We start from the raw sequence: 18,234 nt of genomic DNA, 5'->3' as shown, positions 1-18,234 counted from the left end.
AAACTGTTGCTATGCCTTGCTGACTTATCACCTGCTGGCGTATCACAACACTACGGAATCCGAGACATGTCTGTCACATAGAGCATAACACAGAGCTATCCCTCCACCAAGAAATTACAAATCCATAAACATCGGAAGCAAAAAAAACAACAACGGTTGGCTCCAAATAATTTTCTGGTAGTAGATGTCATTTCCTTGTATTATTTTAATTAAACAATTGCTTTTATACCCTAAAAGCTTTGGTTACCCTGTTGTTTCGCAGCAGTACAGTTGGCGAAAGTAGTAAAAAAACACGAAATGGAGCAGCTGGAAAGTCAAAGCTGTAGCTAAAATGTGAAACAGAATTTAATTATTAGGACATTCCTCTAGTGCGGCGGTCATCAAACCTGTTCCTCGAGATCTACTTTCCTGCAGAGTTCACGTCAAACCCAAATCAAACCCACCTGAGCCAACTATCAAGCTTTTCACGGCTACCCAAAAATTAGAAGCCGCTGTGCTGAAGCAAAGTTGGATCTAAAGTAGGCAGGACGGTAGATCTCCAGGAACACGGTTGGTGACCACTGCTCGCGTGGAAAGGATTTGTCTGACGGCGCTCTGACAAGTAAACAGACATATGCGCTAAATTAGAGAAAAAATTAGTGGGTCCAATATCATTAGTCTTAAACTGGTCTCATAATGTTTCCGACTATCTGTACCATATTAAATTACATAGTATCATATTTTTTCGTAGCCTCATACTGCATTGAATGACATTGTGTTGAACCGACCATGGTGCATCATAATGAGGTGAATCGCATGGTATTGCATTGGTAGCTGCTTCATATGTATCTTTAATGTATTGTACCGTAGGCAATGCATCGAGATGCGTATCACATCAGACTCAATTATGGAGATGCGCAGCCCTAGTTCCCTGTAATTGTTCTTCTTTATTTGTGTATCTATTTTAATGTACTTTATATGTACGTTACTTTAAATGACAAGTGTAACACAATGGTTTGTTGCATATGCCTGCATAAATCTGCCTGTGGAATAGAGATGAGTGATTATTTGAAATCGAATCACAATTGCGATCTGAAACGTTGCCAGTCGTAAAAGATTGGGATATGAGGAATATGCAGCGAGTCTAAAGTAAAAGTGCCTCCTGTTTAAATCTAAGGTTCCACCTATTTCATATTCTGCACGTCAGTTATCGTTGGCAAGAATGCGGTTAGCCAATCAGGAGGCTTATGCGTGTATGAAAGGGGGAAGGTTTTGCTGTGCATCAGCCAGCCAGCCATATAGCATGTGGGCGCCTGTCCTTTCGTCCACCTAACCACGTCTGCTTTGAGCTTTTGAAATATGTTTATCGGCTGTTCCTTATTGAAAGGTTATCTGCGTGAATCACCCTTGCGCTTGACCCCTAGTCACAGTGTTAACTTACTACAGATTTGTACAACTGTTTGTAAGGACAAGTAAACACCTGTAGGTGAATAATACAGTAATTGTTTCAAACGATGCACTGAACGTCCTCCCCTTGTTAACACTGAGTTTACCATATGAAGCCAAACATGGTTCTCAGCCATTTAGATCAATAACTGATAAAAGAGCTTGGGAAAGAGGCGTAGGTGAGTCTTTTGTTATTTTTAAGTATGCTCTTTGTTAGCATTGAGAGTGACTACTGTCTTTGCATTTCTGGTTTCAATTAGTATAGTTTAGTTTGGGCATTTCTTTCTACATTTTAATTTTGGTAGTTACAGCAGTTTACCTCACACAGAGGGCTTCTTGTTGCAGTTTTAATTTGTTCTGGAGGTTGAACATGCAAATAAATGCAGATGTATGCATGCCCAAACATTCATGTTCAAGTAACGAAACATGTAGCAAATATGGACTTAATGATCTCAGAAAACGTTGCACATTTGAGTTAGTTTCTCTCTGAAGCGCATCTTGACAGGTGTTGATCAAACTACAGGAAAACTGTGATGTGGGTCATGGTGGTCCCCCGCGTGTTAGCGTACACCCCGCGCTGTAATGCGGCCCTGAGGTGATTCATCAGCCGACACATATATAGCGTACGACACGTTTAACAACAAGTCTGATGAAGCCCCAGTCGTCCGTACATTAAGAGAGGGCTTTTAATCTCATTTCATCAGTGGGTTGTAACACCGGCAGCCAGATGAGTTTGAGCTCTCAGATAAATCATCAGACCGAGATACAATTCAAAACTTCTAGTGGCTGGAACGATTTGAGTCTAAAAGCTTTACACCGCTCAGTGGGCAGTACTTTACATTCCAAACTTCATGTAGATGAGTCTGCATTAAAGCGCACTCCAGCCAAAAATCAAAATTACCCCATGATTTACTCACCCTCAAGCAATCCAAGATACATTTATCTTTCAGATGAACACATTTGGAGTTAATTTAGTAAATGTGCTTTCTCTTTCAAGCTTAATAATGGTAAAAAACAGGGATCAGGGAAAAACTTATGTCTTTAATTCACATATTTTTCAGATGTTTAATAAGTTTTGCTTATGTAGTTTGTGTACCTTTACGAATTAGTGTAATGATATTTGTTTTCAAAATTACAAGCAAGCTACTACATCTACACAACCGAAAACATGCTGTATATAATTCCGATTTAAACAGTTGTTTATGTTTGTTATTAGGGCTGTGATGGTGGCAGTTTTTTACCACCGCAATGGTAATGCACAAATTCACCGGTGGTTATAGATTGTGTGTTTGTGTGTGGGGGGGCATGCATGCGCATAACGTGCACATTGGTGCATATAGATCTTATACATAATGCATTCATATATTTAGAAATATGAAAATATTTCTAAGGTTACTTAGCAACGAAAGATGCTCCGAAGCGCCCACGTCCTTTGAAGAGGAGGAAAGCGGCGCGGTCACGTTTTCCGCATGGTTTTAGACGCAACATGTGAAGTAAATGTGAAGCAACTGTGCATATGTGCTTGGCCATTTCGGTGTATCGGTGCATATCTGCGTGTTTACTGTAGCACTTCCATCCGTGAAACAAGTAGTGAGAAACCTTTTGGGGGTTATAATGTTTCCAGCCACGCTGAAAACGCACTGTGATGGTGTACTGGTAGCGCAGATTGATACTTTTTCCACAACTTTGATTGACCAAGACAGAACAGCCGTTTCTCAATCCGAAGGCTGCAGCCTCCGGAGGTCGCATATGCAGGCTGTATATGTCATCAAGCCTGGTTTATTATTTTCATACATTTGAGCCTATTACAACAATGTACGATTAACAAAGAATAATAGTCAACTTTATAGTTGTTAATGTCATGAAATAAGACAGTCTTGATGACGTATGCAGCTTACAAATGCGACATCCGGAGTCTACAGTCTTCGGATTGAGAAACGGCCAATATCTTGCCTTATTGTTCCGTCCCCAAGCCAGCGTGTCATCACTGATATTAGTTGCCTTCCCTTACAAATAGCGCATTAACTCCGCCTCTGCTGGCTGTTTGCGTTTACGCGAACCTGAAGACATCTCACTGGGCGAGATTGTACTTTATATTTTTCATAATTTGTGACGTGCACACCACCGCATGGCGCACTTCACCACTGCGCTTCGCACTCCACCACCGTGGTGGTCCGGTGGTAATTACAACCGTCCCTGCCCTATGCCCCTGGTAAATGAGACACGATTGGGCTTCTGGTCTGTGCGTGTTCATGAGTTTTGGAGGAGGCATGACTTTGGATTGCGATTTGAATGGAGGGTGGGATAAACGCAGATATACACTAATTATATGTCACCGATAAATCGCACAGCTATTTCATGTACTACGGATTTTGAAAGAGTTGGCATTTTTCCAAATCGGATACCCTGCCTTTAATCGCTTGTTTTCACACAGGCCAAGCTCCACATTTAAAACAAACTGAAATTCCATCTACTCATTCACTAATTTCTCTTGGATGAAATGACATGACACACTTAATGCATTTTCTACTTATTTTAAAAATCCAAAATGTATTTAATATTTTAATAATTAAGAAGTTACCAGACCCATAAGCAGTATTAGTAAGATCTTACCATCTAGAAAGCAGATGCACACCACAAATTTAATTGCAAATTAAATCGCAACCACATTATCTGTCAGAAAAATCGCAATTAGATATTTTTCCCAATGTCCTTCCAGGCCAAACACTCTTTTAATAATATTCTCCAAATGTTTACTGTTTAAATTAAAGTATCAGACCACACACCATCCATTTGTATCTATATATATATATATAAAAAATAATTAAATCAAATAAAAAATGCAAAATATTATCAGTATGAGTCGTTCAAGAAACATCACATTGTGTATGTAAATCTTACTTTCTGTCCTACTCCCAGGCAGATAAGAGTTACAGCAAAACACCCGAGTTTACATGCTGACAAAAGCAGCGTTTCAGAAGCAAACAGGGTTAAATGCCGCTCTCAAGGGCGTGTGATGAAACGACACCATTGAGATCTCATTAATTCACAAACTGAAAATCAAGCCTGAAACCTTTGCATAAACAGCACACATACTTGACTGTTAGGCTATCATACCAGCGGACATGACAAATCATAAATAATATCTGCATAATACACTACTATATTCCCAGGCAGGTCTTTAGGGTGTGTTCTTTGGGGTTGTGTCAGTTTATATTCACCATGGTGTATGGTGTAAGAGAGGTCAGGACTCATGTGGGATTCATCAGTAATGTTTGGTTAGGGTTAATGTAACATGGACTGACCACACAGATGAGATGTGTGCCATACCATTTTTGAAGCTTTCACAACCAAACTTAATGTGATATCAGTAAGGAATTAAACATTCTGCTTCTGAACCCAAGCATTTAAATAGATCTACAATTAATTGTCCAAATTAAATACCGCATACATTTAACTCATTCACCGCCAGCCTTTTTGAGAAAAGTTGCCCACCTGCATTTTTGTGATTTTAACAAAATTTTCACAAAATTCCTTGCAGGAAAAATTATTTTCTATAAATATATAAACATACAAATTATATCAAATTAAAGAACACACCCTCTGCTTTCAAACAAACAACAAACAAACAAACAAACAAACAAACAAAATGGGGAAAAAACGTTTCATTATATATTTACTTTTTCTACTTAATTTAACCACTGAAATATGGGTATTTCTCTTCAAAAATACAAAATTTTGAGCAAAAAGCTTAAAAAATTGCGTTTTTGTAAAGAAATTTATGTTAGAGATCAGACTCAGAATGACTATCAAACATAAAGGCAGTTAAAATAAATCATTAAATCTTTTTAACTTCCGTTTTTGATAAATTCGGTTTGGCAACTTACTGACCAACTGATATTTGGACATCTAAAATAATGTCAGTAAGCCTGGCTGAGTCTGAGAGCACTTTATTTTGAGATCTGCTCAAATGAAAGAAGATTATGTAATTAAGTGTAGATTGGAAGTGCAATGTTTCATTGTTTTATGAAATAAAGTTTTTTATTAAAGAAAGTGGATTATTGTTTGTAGCCTATATGCTGTCAATTATAGTTCTTAGAAAGATAATTGGAATCTGCAAAAAATCTCTAGTCATAACTTGTCTATGTGTTCTCTCAACATTGCAGGTATAGTTGGTGCTAACACAAGATGCTAACAATTGTAAAGACACACCTTACCAGTGTCCCACATAACATACTATACACTCAGGGCTCGACATTAAGGCTTGTCCGCTTGTCCGGGACAAGTGGATTTTTTGTAGGACAAGTATAAGAGAAAATTAGTTGTCCGACTGGACAAGTTAAATTTCAATCAATGTTACTTCATGTTATGTGCCGTTAACGTCAGAGCAGAACGCTGATCGACGAACATGTGTGCGTGCTGCGCGACAGCGATTTGAATCTGACAGAGTTCGTCACTGTACATTAAAAATCCCACACGAACATTACAGCGTAAATGCTAGGTAGGTTTAAGATTGATTTTATATATATATAACAGATAATCTAGATACATTTATTCTAATAAGTTTTAAAACATGCAGGGGTTAAAGCAAAAAAAAATCCTGAGCCTGAACTTTTGCCGGGGGCGGACACATTGTTGAAAACATTGTTGAAACTAACTAGTAACGTATCTGCCATTAACACTTGACAAGCTTAAACTACAGATTATGATGGGCTATTTGAAACACCAATACAAAAGAAAGGTTACTCAAATATATATTTCACTAAAATATGGTGCAAACACAAAAATTGTTTAACTTTTTTGTCATCATTTACTATATGCCCAAAAGTAAACCATCAGACTGAACAAAATCAGTCACTTTGTGCATTTAAGGGTAAATACATCAATGTGGTGCATTATGAGAGTAAAAATAAGTTGCTAGATCTATGAGGGATTTTATGTTCTTATTAACAATTTTGTGCTCTATTAGTTAAATCTTTGGTTGCATATATGTATGGTAATAATAGGGCACACAAGCCACATACACAACATGTTAAATGAGATTCATTGTTGGTCAAAACATGTTTAATGTTTATATAATAATTAGAGTAAGCATTTAATAAATATTTATTAGGGGTGTGACGAGACACGAGATTGGGTTTATGAGAAGGAGATGAGATTTTTTCACTTTTTTAAGAAATCCTCAGTGATTAAATAAATGGGAAACACAAATCACATTATTTTTAAATGATTTAACTAATCTAGGACTGTCCCAGACAATTATTTTGCTAATTGATAGTGAAGTAATTTGATATTTTTCGTAATAAAAATAGACTCAAGTGAGCAATAACCTTTAAAATTACATAATAATTATGATCCAATAATAACTGTAAATAAAGTATCAAAACCAAGTTACATTTAACAACATTACAATAACAAACACATTACATTTATGTAGCCTGTGTAATAAACCAGCTTTATGTATTATAACAAATGCCTGCAGAGGGCGCTAGAGGACTCGTCTCGCGGATGTTATCTTCACTTTCACTTTAGACGGAGAAATGTTTATTTTTAGCCAACGTTTAAATTCATTTGAATCTTTAATATTTGTCAAATTCTTTACACTAGAAATGATACACTTACTGTTATTCTTGAGCAAGAGCATGCAGACATTAAATTATATAAACTCAGATAAGGGTTTAATCTCCTGACTGAGACAACATATGATCAACAGACAATGACAACGCGTCTCAGACTTTATACGATTTGATTTCCCAAACGAACATTATTGGAAACCCAAACAAAAAAGCACATGCAGTAAAAGACATTTATATAATACAGGCACTGTGAAATGTTCAAACAGAAAGCTGCATTCTCCGGACGTCGCATATGCATGCATACGTCATCAAGGTTTATTTATGTTAACTGAGCATTGCATTCGCAAGTCATAAGCATATTACAACAACGTGATCAACTAAATACATTTAGTAAACTTTATAATTCTTAATATTCCCTAATAAGACAGTCTTTATGACATATACAGTCTACTAATTAATTTGAGAAACAGCCAGCATTTCACCTCCACGAAAAATCTTGTGACATAATTAATTTCGCGAGATCTCGTCAAACCCCTAATATTTATTATTGATCTAATATGTATTACACAATCTTTGCACCCTTCATTTGAAGTGGATAATGTAACATTAAAGTTACTTAATTCAAATGATGTTGCGACTTAAACATTCCTAGGTGTCTGGAAAGCCAGTCAAGTGCACTTGTCTTTTGCATCAAGAGCTCCGCGTGCTTCTTGTCATCATATTATTCTGTAATCACATGCACTAACCAACGCATGCACGCACCAGAATAACGAACCATCAAGAGGCGCGAATGTATGCGTGTATTCAGGGTGATGGTTTGCGTGGATGCGTGCGTTAACGCGTTACAGAATAATATAATACAAGCAAACATTTTGACACAAACGCAACTTTATACTGAAGTTGCGAGACAGCATTTCAACTCGACGAGAATTCCTGTAACGCTTTTATACACTCCTTATATTTACATAGTCAAAGCCATACATGGTCAAAGCAGCAAGCAAAGCAATTGTCTTCGGTCTCCGCTTGGCATCTGCAGCTGGCTCTCAACCACACTTCAAAGACCCGCCCCATCCTACTTATGATTGGCTAGTTTGTTAGCGTGAAATATGTGTGGCTCTCATACTATTTGTAGGCGAACGAATGAACTTAAACTGATTTTTTTTTTACACGTCCCCAACGCCGCACGCCGGAGATCCGGCACGGTGCCGGAAAACTTTAAGCCCTGAACATGGTAATGTTTTGCTTTAGTGTTTTTATGTCAGACAATCATTGAAAAATCTTCTATTATTTTGCTTTAATTGCTAGTCCGGGTTTGGTTGAAGGCTACAGTTTGTCCGGTTAGAACAAGTATGTCTCACTCAAAGGGCCCTATTTTAACGATCTAAGCGCATTGTCTAAAGCGCACAGCGCAACGTCTAAATGGGCGTGTCCGAATCCACTTTTGCTACTTTAACGACGGGAAAAATCTTTTTTGCGCCGAGCGCATGGTCGAAAAGGGTAGGTCCTATTGTAATGAGAGTATTTTGGGCGTAACGTGCAGTAAACCAATGAGAGTCACAGCTCTCATTCCCTTTAAAAGCAAGTTGCGCTGGCGCTATGTCTAATCCCTATTTAGATGACGGACTTTGTAAACTGAAAAACTAAGCGGAGGAAGAAGATCCCCAGTTTAAGATTAATGTTAAATAATTGTGTTGTTTTTCCCTTATATTGAAATTGTTATTTTTTTATTAAAACCTTTAAAACCCGTTTTCTTTTAGTCATGGAAGTAAAAAGCAGGCTTGCAATTGCTTTAAATGTATAGCTATCCAATATAATCAAAAAATAATTTTTCAAGTATGTAAGATAAGGTTTGTACTCTAAAAATACTTTATTTGTAACAAACAGGAGATAAAGAAATTACAAACGGCTCTCCTCACGTTTCAGCACTTTGGACAGCGTTTTTTTTAGCAAAGAGTTTTTTTAAGCATTACTTACAAATGTTTCTCATCTCGCCATATCCACAGGTACATCATATTATACAATAAATCCGTGAGGTAGCATTAAAAAAAACATTTAAAAACAGACGCATTTGTTTAAAGCAAAGCATTTATTTACTTATCAGGCTGCAGGTAAAGCAGCTCTTTGCGCCTTCTAACGTCTCATAATCAGTCCTCATTTATTATGTCCAAGAGACTCAATAATAATCTCTTAAATTCAATCCTTTAATCTTTCATATTTAAAAGCATTTTTGTGCTGCTGCGCATTCATGTACTTTGTGATAAGCAAACCCGCGTTGTCCTCCCGTTTATTGGCGCATATTACTAATGCGCTCTTTAAATAACATAAAACATATTGCGCCATTGACTTTAGACTTTAGACCAGGTTTTTGTTGGTCAATGGCGTAGTCTATTTTAGTTGCCTCAAAATAGCAACGCGCCAACAATGCGCCTGAACACACCTCGTTTTTCAGACCAGAACGCCCATGGGCGCAAAGGGGGCGCAAATGCATTTGCTATTTAAACAACGCGGCGCTAAACGTGAAAATTAGGGTGGAAACTAGCGAAAGACACTTGCGTCGCGCATTGCGCTGCATTGCGCCGGGTGTAAGATAGAGCCCAAAGTATTCAAATCGTTGACTTTATTAAATGTGCATAGATGTGTGTTTAGTATAATGCACGCACACGCACAGTCCGCAAAACGTCCTTTGATTTGAATCAATCCTGCTTATTTAAACTATAACTATTTACACTATTCAGCCGATCTCCTTTCCCGTTATCATTCACCTGCTCTTATTCTCCGACACTGCGCAGACTCTCTAGCGGTAAGTTTTGGAACAGTCCATTTCGCACTTAACAACAGGGGTGATCGGATTAGTCCATTTATTAAAGGTGACTCTTTTCTACAATCATTGAAATGTGGGAAAAGAGTAACAAGAAGCAGCCAAATGAATCTTAGTAAAATACATTTCAGTGGCCTAAATTCACATGATTTTCTGGTCTCTATAGTATTTTCAGCAATGGGAGATATAAATCCTGGTTTCAAAGTAAATTTCAAAAGTTTTATTTGATTAAATAGTTTAAAAAAACATGAGGTTGAATAATGACTATAAATTTTATGTTAATCTCAATTCATTTTAATTAAAATTCAAGTATTGTAGCAATTGTATGTTATACATTATTCTTATTAACACACCTATAATACTTAAAAGTATTTTAAGGTTGGATGATAGAGATTTTATGTGCCACCAGAGTAACTGCTGGCCCCTCCCTGGCCACCACTGAAAATCCCTTGCTCCGCCACTGATTAGCAAAACACAAAAAATACATTATATTATAAATCTTTACCCGGACAAGTGACTTTTGTGCATGGACAAGTGAAACACAAATTTACTTGTCCGAAGGACAAGTTGCTCAAAAAGTTAATGTCAAGCATGGATTGTAGAAGGGTAGTAACATCTAATTTGTAACACTAATTGTCTTTTTATTAATCAAATGTGTTGAATGAATGATAAGCGATGATGAAATCTGACCTGATGGCTCAAATAATAAATCATTATTATATGCTTACCATTGTAAATCAGGGTAAGGTGTTTTGCACTTTCTTATTCATTTACCGTATGTCTCTTTATCACCTATACATGTGTACCGCAATACAAATGATATAGCAAATTAGATCTACACTGCAATGACACAGCAAGTTATAACAACACATTTATTCACTATAAGACTTTCTCCATAAAGACCGCTCCCTGCTTTTCTTCATTGAATTCCTGTGATTGACAAGGTCTTATTAATTTGAAATGGTGAACTACCAGATCCAGTCCACACAGATGACAGGTTTCCACATGACATCAGCTAACCACTGAGGTGTCACAGGGTTCTGTTCTGGGTCCCCTTCCAATCTCAAAATACACAATGGGAATCACTGCCTAACAGACATCTTGGCTTGAATAAAGGAATGCTCCACCTCAGTCAACAGAACTGTGTGTGTTTGTGAGTTGTGTTAAATGAAATATGGGTGTATAATGATAAATCAAAGAGAAAAGTAAAGTGTAAATGAATCAATCCCATAAAAGAAAAAACGGAACTAGACATTTAAAAAGTGTAAAGATTTTCTCGCTATTCTTTTGATGCACTATTCTACTTTGGCTTATTATTGGTTTCCTTCAAAAATCTGACACTGGACATTCATTACAAATGCATTCTTTTTAGTGCCAACATTTGAGAGCAGACGTATGAAAATCATGATGTAAACAGCTGCACAGCTGCACACATTTAAGATGCTGCTTTTAAATGCGAACAGCATCTGCGTTCATTTTGTTTTTACAGCATTGCTATGAAGATCAAGCTGGAGATCAGACATGCAATTTTCAAGCAATGTCATTCGAAAGTCACCTTTTATAAAAAAAAAAACTCCAAATAACTGCAGCCAAATGAGGACGAATAATTCATCACACAGCTACAGGCAGAACTTTTACAAAACATGAAAGAATTGCAGTATTTACTCTAGTCTGTGAGTTATAATACTACCACATCTGTCTCATTAAATCCTGTGTGAGTGCAACATAGACTAAAACAGCCATAGATACTGCATTATCTTGTAAGATTCAGATGTACTGTAACAACTATCTATTGAAATGATGTGTGCATTCGAAAATCTTACAGGAGAATGTGGGTCACGCACCACAACAAACATTGTATGACCTTTGTTGAAGGTTAACAAATATAAAATATCACCTGTAAGCGATGTAAGTCCACCAGAGGACTGCTGTTGGCTAGTGGTTAGATCTCTAAAATGCATTAGAATTGAACGCAGCACATTTTGAAGCAAAAATATATTTTTACAGGGAAACAGATTATTTGTAACACATACTTGCTGACAGACTTATTTTATATAAGAGCTTGACCTTCATAATAAGATAAAGAAGGAGTAAGAATGAGACGAATTTATTTATATTTTATATTTTACAATGTTGCATTGTTTCAAAGCAAATTTACACAAAAGATGATGCATACAGTGTATGCATTAAATATACAGCATATATACTACATAAACTATATGGTATTATTGCTAATTTTATTGTCCTCATAAATAGATTATAATCTAATAAAATGGTATAAAGGAGCCACATGATAATTCTATTGATTAAAACAGATCGTGTATCTATGATGACTGTCATAAGAAACATTACAGACCCAGTTGAAGAAATATTGTTATGGTATTCAATAATAAAAGCATTAAATGGTCACGAATCAATGTGTGAGTTTCACACGACTGTGCTGATGTATATAAGTGTGTGTTTGTTTTGATTTCCCATCACTGCGGAGGCAGAGCTCCATATTTCTTCACGCAAATTAGAAAGGCTTTTACCGTGTGACTAAAGCACAACGGCTGAGCTTGAGAATCATTATTTAAAAGGCTTCCTAATAAATTTTCAGCTTTTAATGTTTCACACAGCTATTAAAGGCAGGTTGAGCGCCCATATCCCTGTTACCCATTACGTCTTTCAATGAATGACAAGCGCACAGCACTTTAAACAGAGAAAACACAGCGCTCAAAAGAGCCCTAATAGCACATAAAGACATACTAGTTGTTTCACGCCGGTGTTTTATAAAAGTGAGGCACTTTGATTCAGAGTTGCGGAGGCTTTAGTTAATGAATAGAGGCACTTCTCCACTCCCACTAATTCACACAGCTTATATCAATCTCCATCAATCTAAAAACAGCGATCTGCTGATCTGTGGACGCATCCGGCAGACAAACAACTGAAAAGGGACAACCATGATGAAACTCCCGTGAAATCTCACTTCTCCGGTCGCATGGTTGTTTTTCGATGTTTGCCTCACCTGTGATGTATCGTCCTGTAGTTTCTTAAAGCAAAAACAACTTCCACGCAGCCGAATTTAGGCCGAAAGGTGCATCATTGATTACGCTGTGAAGCTCGGCGCTTTAATTAATGCTTTCCTGAAAGGGAAGAAAACACGACGCTGGAAATGAGCCCCGTGGGGGCTGGAAAATAAATCTGTGCTGTCCACTCGTATATTTATCCTCTTACTAAGGAAAGACGGCTTGCTTTAACTAAAACACACACGAAAAATGTTCCTTCGTGCGGCGGGATGAGGGAAAGGCCGAATCCAGATCACGTCCTGTGCGTTAGGAACACATGAAATGAGCGATGATCGGAGGTGATTTGATAACAATGAAGAAAGGACATTTCGCTTCCTTTTATTTTTCAACTGTTGTTCAAGTTTCTTCAAGTGGGCAACAGCAGCAGGCAAGTCAAGCGTATTTTTATCTCCATTAGGGCCGTGCTCTGACCCCCTCCTGCTTTTAAACGCTCCCTCACAGCAGTTATTATGTTTGACACCGGCGCAACACTAAAAGCTTCAAAACACGCAACACACGCATGCATGTGTGCACACACACACGCATTGAGAAAAAAAATTCTCTCACCGTCGAAACAAAAACTGAAAAACTGTGAAAAGTGTAACATTACCTTAGGTTTGCTTTGGGCCGTAGTTACACTATCCAAACCGAACCATGCCCGAGCGGGTGATTCTAGCGTAATTAGACTTATGAGGTGTCATGAAACATTTTGATAATAAAAGTAAATGCTATCAAAATAAGAAACATACGGTTACAAACATCTCTTCATGTACTATTTTGCACATGATTTCAGATGACATCATACAAACCAATTTTGTTGTTTTCATTACCGCAACGTGTCCATGACTGGATTTTGGTTCTTTGACATGGAAATATTTATAATTAAAAAATCAAAAAAATAAAATGTTTCAGTGCATTTTACACTATAAACATTTACAGTAAAGAAACATGTGGTGATCATTGGTAAATGTAGAGACAATAATAAGGAATATTAATGTGTCCAAGAAAATTTTTCTCATCCTCCGCAACAATTTTCAATCATTGTCTAAACCCTCAAGGAACTAACATTTTCAAAAAGAATTTGTTGTAAGGGACATAATTGACTGTGACACTCAAGATGGCTACCAGGTAAGCAGTTCTTATTTTTTCTCTCCAGATAAAAGTTTAAATTTTGTTTGTCACCTAGACAACTTTTTAGTTCTCATTACCGAAACATGAGTTTGTAAATGCATATATTCAATGTAATATCATGTTGCGGTTATGATCATTTTTATAATGATAATCTAAAAATGTAAATAATTCTACAGTGCCCAGGGTCGCTTTCTGAGGTGGGCTCGGGCTCGGTTCACTTTCAGAGGTGGGCTCGAGTGCGGTTCACTAGGGCTCAGGCAGAGAACGCACATTGTGAGTGCAATCGCATCCAGGGCACTGATTGGAAAGCGATACGCAGCACGGTCACGTGAATGTCTGAGCAGCATAAGCTGTAGCTTAAAGGTGCAGTGTGTAAATTTTAGCGGCATCTAGCGGTGAGGTTACGAATTGCAACCAACGGCTCAGCTGCCCACCCACCCCTCGCTTTTGAAACACATAGAGAAGCTACGGTAGCTGCCACAGGAAAAACATGTCATCGTTGGAGACAAAATGTTTGTCCGTTAAGGGCTTCTGTAGAAACGTGGTGGCACAAAATGGCAACTTCAACGAAAGGGGACCCTCTGTGTATGTAGATAAAAACGTCTCATTCTAAGGTAATAAAAACATAATTCATTATAAAAAGGTCTTTATACACCCATGATAATGTAGTTTTGTATATTATATTGCATTTCTGTTAAAAGATCCTTCTAAAAATTACACACTGCACCTTTAAGCAATATGATCACAATGTCATCTGCAATGCCCATCAAGCACCTCAAAAAAAATAGCCACAAACGTAACATTACTCCAGTGTTACGAGACAGCGCTTTATGCAGGTTACGTTTATGCCAGGTGTAAACGGTGTTCAAAACGTTTTGAGTTTGTCCACTTTCGACCACTTTTAACCACATTCAGAGGTAGTCGAAAACATTTTCAATCGGATTGCTTTTGTAATGTAAACGCACATGAGTTTGATGTGAAAAATGTGTGCGAACAGCCACAGGACACCGCCCATTTATCTAATCTGAGGTACTGAGCACAAAGTATTACGTCTTTTCTGACTTATGGCGCGAACACACGGTGTACAATGGTATTTTTAGCCTTTCATTGATAAAACAAGTGGCTGATCTCCGCAGTTTCATTTTGCAAGTGTGTGAAAGTTGTGCGATCTTATTTCATCAATTGCGCTGAAATATCAGAGAAAGCATTAACATATACATGTACAAAAAACACTGTGCAGCATGTTTACTTACAACACAAGCAGCGGACTCTGACATAATATTAGTTTGCGTCCATATAAACTCGTCATTACTCCCGCTCGCGTTTAAATGACAGCGAAGAGACTCGCCCACCGTCTCGACAGACCATTCCCTCACAGTATTCAGGACAGAAGCGGTCAAAAGAGACGGATTTAAATACCAGGTGTAAACGTGATGTGTCTCTCTCGTCCACTTGTGATCCGATCGATGAAAACACATCCTAATACCAAGTGTAAACAGCCCCTATAGGTGGATCGATATGTTTTTATGGCCAATGACGATACCGATATCAAGAAAGCTGTATGGCCGATATAACACAAATGGTATCACAGTAAATAAGAGACAAACAGAAAATTGGTAAATCTAAAAAAAACATTTAATAAATATAACCTTTTAAAGTACTTAAAACCTATTTACAAGACTTAAATAATTAATAATTAATGTGGATCTGACATCTTATGGTACTGTTTGAATAAGTGTGTTGAACTAAAAAGTGAATAATGATTGGTAATTTTACTGTCTTTCAGACTATACATTGAGTGACATTGAGTGCTTTTTTATTACAAACATCAAATTTAAGTAATAGAGAAATTTACTGGCCGATTGAAAAAACGTCGATGCCGATAACAAAAAATCCAAATATCGGCAGATATATCGGCCTCTGCAATATACTGTCCTATCACTATACATAACATGAATGTAACCCTAAACAGGGCCATTTAAATACAAATTAGCCCATTTAAACACCACTGTTTTAAGTTTTTTCCAGCCTTTGTATGGTAGCCTAAATATTTTAGGCATTGTTGTAAAATTGAATTAAAGAATAGAAATAAAAAGAGTTTGTGTGTCTTGCCATGTTATTAGGCTATATATATGTTGCATTATAGTGGGCTCTGGCTTTATTGTGTTTGTTATGTGTACCATAATTTGTCTATATTTATGATTCTGACGGTGATTGTTACTGTATTATGCCGTAAGTCTTCACTGTGCCTATTACATGATGTTTTTAGTAGGCTCGAGGGCCAACACATAACCCTTCTGGATGTATAAACAGGAATAAACTACACTTTAACATTGTAGTATGCCTAGTTATACTTCTGTGGTTATTTTGAAGAAACTAACTCAAAAGTAAGGTAAAAGAAGTATAACTTATTACAGTTCAGAGACAGTAATATTATAATGTAACTAATTACCTTCAGATGACAGTAACCTGTTATATATAATGTAAAGAAAACATTTTGGTAACTTGCCCAACTCTGGTAAAAAGACAATGTTATTGTGTGTGAAAAGCACATTTTGGTATTTACTGGTAAAGTAATTCTGGTTTATTTATGGTAATTAACAAAAATGAATGTGTGAAAGAGGTTTGTTGTGCATTTATTCACTATTTATTCCTGGTCTTGTTTCAGGATGCCGAATCTCCATCCCCTCATATAGGGATAACCGTGCCCTGTCATAAAGCAACTGGAATGCTTCAATATCATGTGATAGAGTTAGTATTGAATACAAAACTAACTACCTATGACCCATAACAACAGGTCACAGTTCATTAAGGTGTTTTGAGTCGAGTGGGCAGCTGCATTCACAAACGTCATCTGACAGCATGTAGAGATTTGCCATCGGTCATCGTCAACAACAGAAATGTGTGCGTGTTGAATACTGTATATAGAGCTGGTACTGACCTCGTCCAGCTCTGAGATGTACACGGGTTTCTCCTCAAATCCAGTGGGCATGGGCTGGTTGGGTGGGATCTCAACCTCTTCATACATCTTGGTATTTTCTCGTTTGATCCCCTCTGGCAGCAGCATCTGCCATACGCAGCAGAGAGATATCACAATTACACACAAAAACACAACACAATTAAACCTTCATTATGTGTTATCTTCTCACACTGGCTTATCTTCTCAACACTCAGCCTTTATTATAAAGTCATTTTAAGCCATTATAACTTCAGTACAGTCATATAGTCACATCATGGCTGAATAGTGTTGACGGTCATTTTCTGAATGATTCATCTCGTTCTGTACACACACATGAGTGAATCCTGTATCATGTACACACATGCACTAGCAATTCACTTTCACGCTTAAACTCGAAAAAATATATATCTGTGCCCTGTTTATGTGACCTTTATATAGTAAAATGTATTCTGTTCTGAAAAGCTAATCTTTCATACAAGTGTGAGAATAAATATCTAAATTTAGCATGCTGCATTTCCTCCAGCTCATATAATTACAGCTTATTTTCAGAGAGAGAGAGAGAGAGAGAAAGAGCGAGCGAGCATATGCTGAACTAATGAATCTGTCACATTTAGCTGTTGATCACAGCAGACAGTATCATAAGTCATCGTATCCATCGTTTATCCACTGCAGGAACTACAAAAGAACTTACACAGGAACCTTCTGGAAAACTACTCTGTTTCTCTATATCAACAACTATAGCTCATCTTTAAACTCTGAGCAATTCATCTTAAACTAGTCCAACAGAAGAAAGTCCTGCTGGAGGGCTGAGCATCACTGTGATCAAATAAACAACACCAGTGATGGGAGTAACGCGTTACTGTAATTCAACTACTTTTAGCGGTAACGAGCATGTAACAAAGTATTTTTTTAAATCAGGAAACGCAGTTACAATTACTGAAATTTAAATGAGTTTGTTACTCGCGTTACTCTATTTTGTAAAAGAATAACACTGGCAGACAAGACATTTCTGATCTAATGTCGCAGGACCGTGGTGTGCGGCGCAACGAATCATTAAACTTCATCATGGCCGACAGTGCGTATAGAATGAACATGAAAAATCTAAACGGGACAACATACCTTTGTTTACAAAATTTCGTATGAGTCATAAGTTCATCCGGTCTCATGTTTGTAAATTATCTTTGCCAAGCAATCCCAGTATGACATCAACTTGCATTTGTAGTCCACAAAAGCAATAAATCTGACAAATGTTAATATTCTTAGATGTTTACATCTGCT

General features: G+C 37.2%; 1 protein-coding gene across 2 annotated transcripts in view; it reads right to left on the bottom strand.

Moving 5' to 3' along the window:
* ascc3 (activating signal cointegrator 1 complex subunit 3) overlaps positions 1-18,234 on the bottom strand; it is a 266,202-nt gene that overhangs the window by 170,329 nt on the left and 77,639 nt on the right. For both annotated transcript variants that reach the window (XM_055209422.2, XM_055209423.2), the window contains exon 8: positions 16,939-17,064. In XM_055209422.2, coding sequence (XP_055065397.2) covers positions 16,939-17,064 — 126 coding nt within the window. The remainder of the gene's footprint in view (positions 1-16,938; positions 17,065-18,234) is intronic.

Source organism: Misgurnus anguillicaudatus, chromosome 10 (assembly GCF_027580225.2).
Source record: "Misgurnus anguillicaudatus chromosome 10, ASM2758022v2, whole genome shotgun sequence".
NCBI classification, from domain to species: domain Eukaryota; kingdom Metazoa; phylum Chordata; class Actinopteri; order Cypriniformes; family Cobitidae; genus Misgurnus; species Misgurnus anguillicaudatus.
This window is presented reverse-complemented; position numbering and strand designations above follow the sequence as displayed.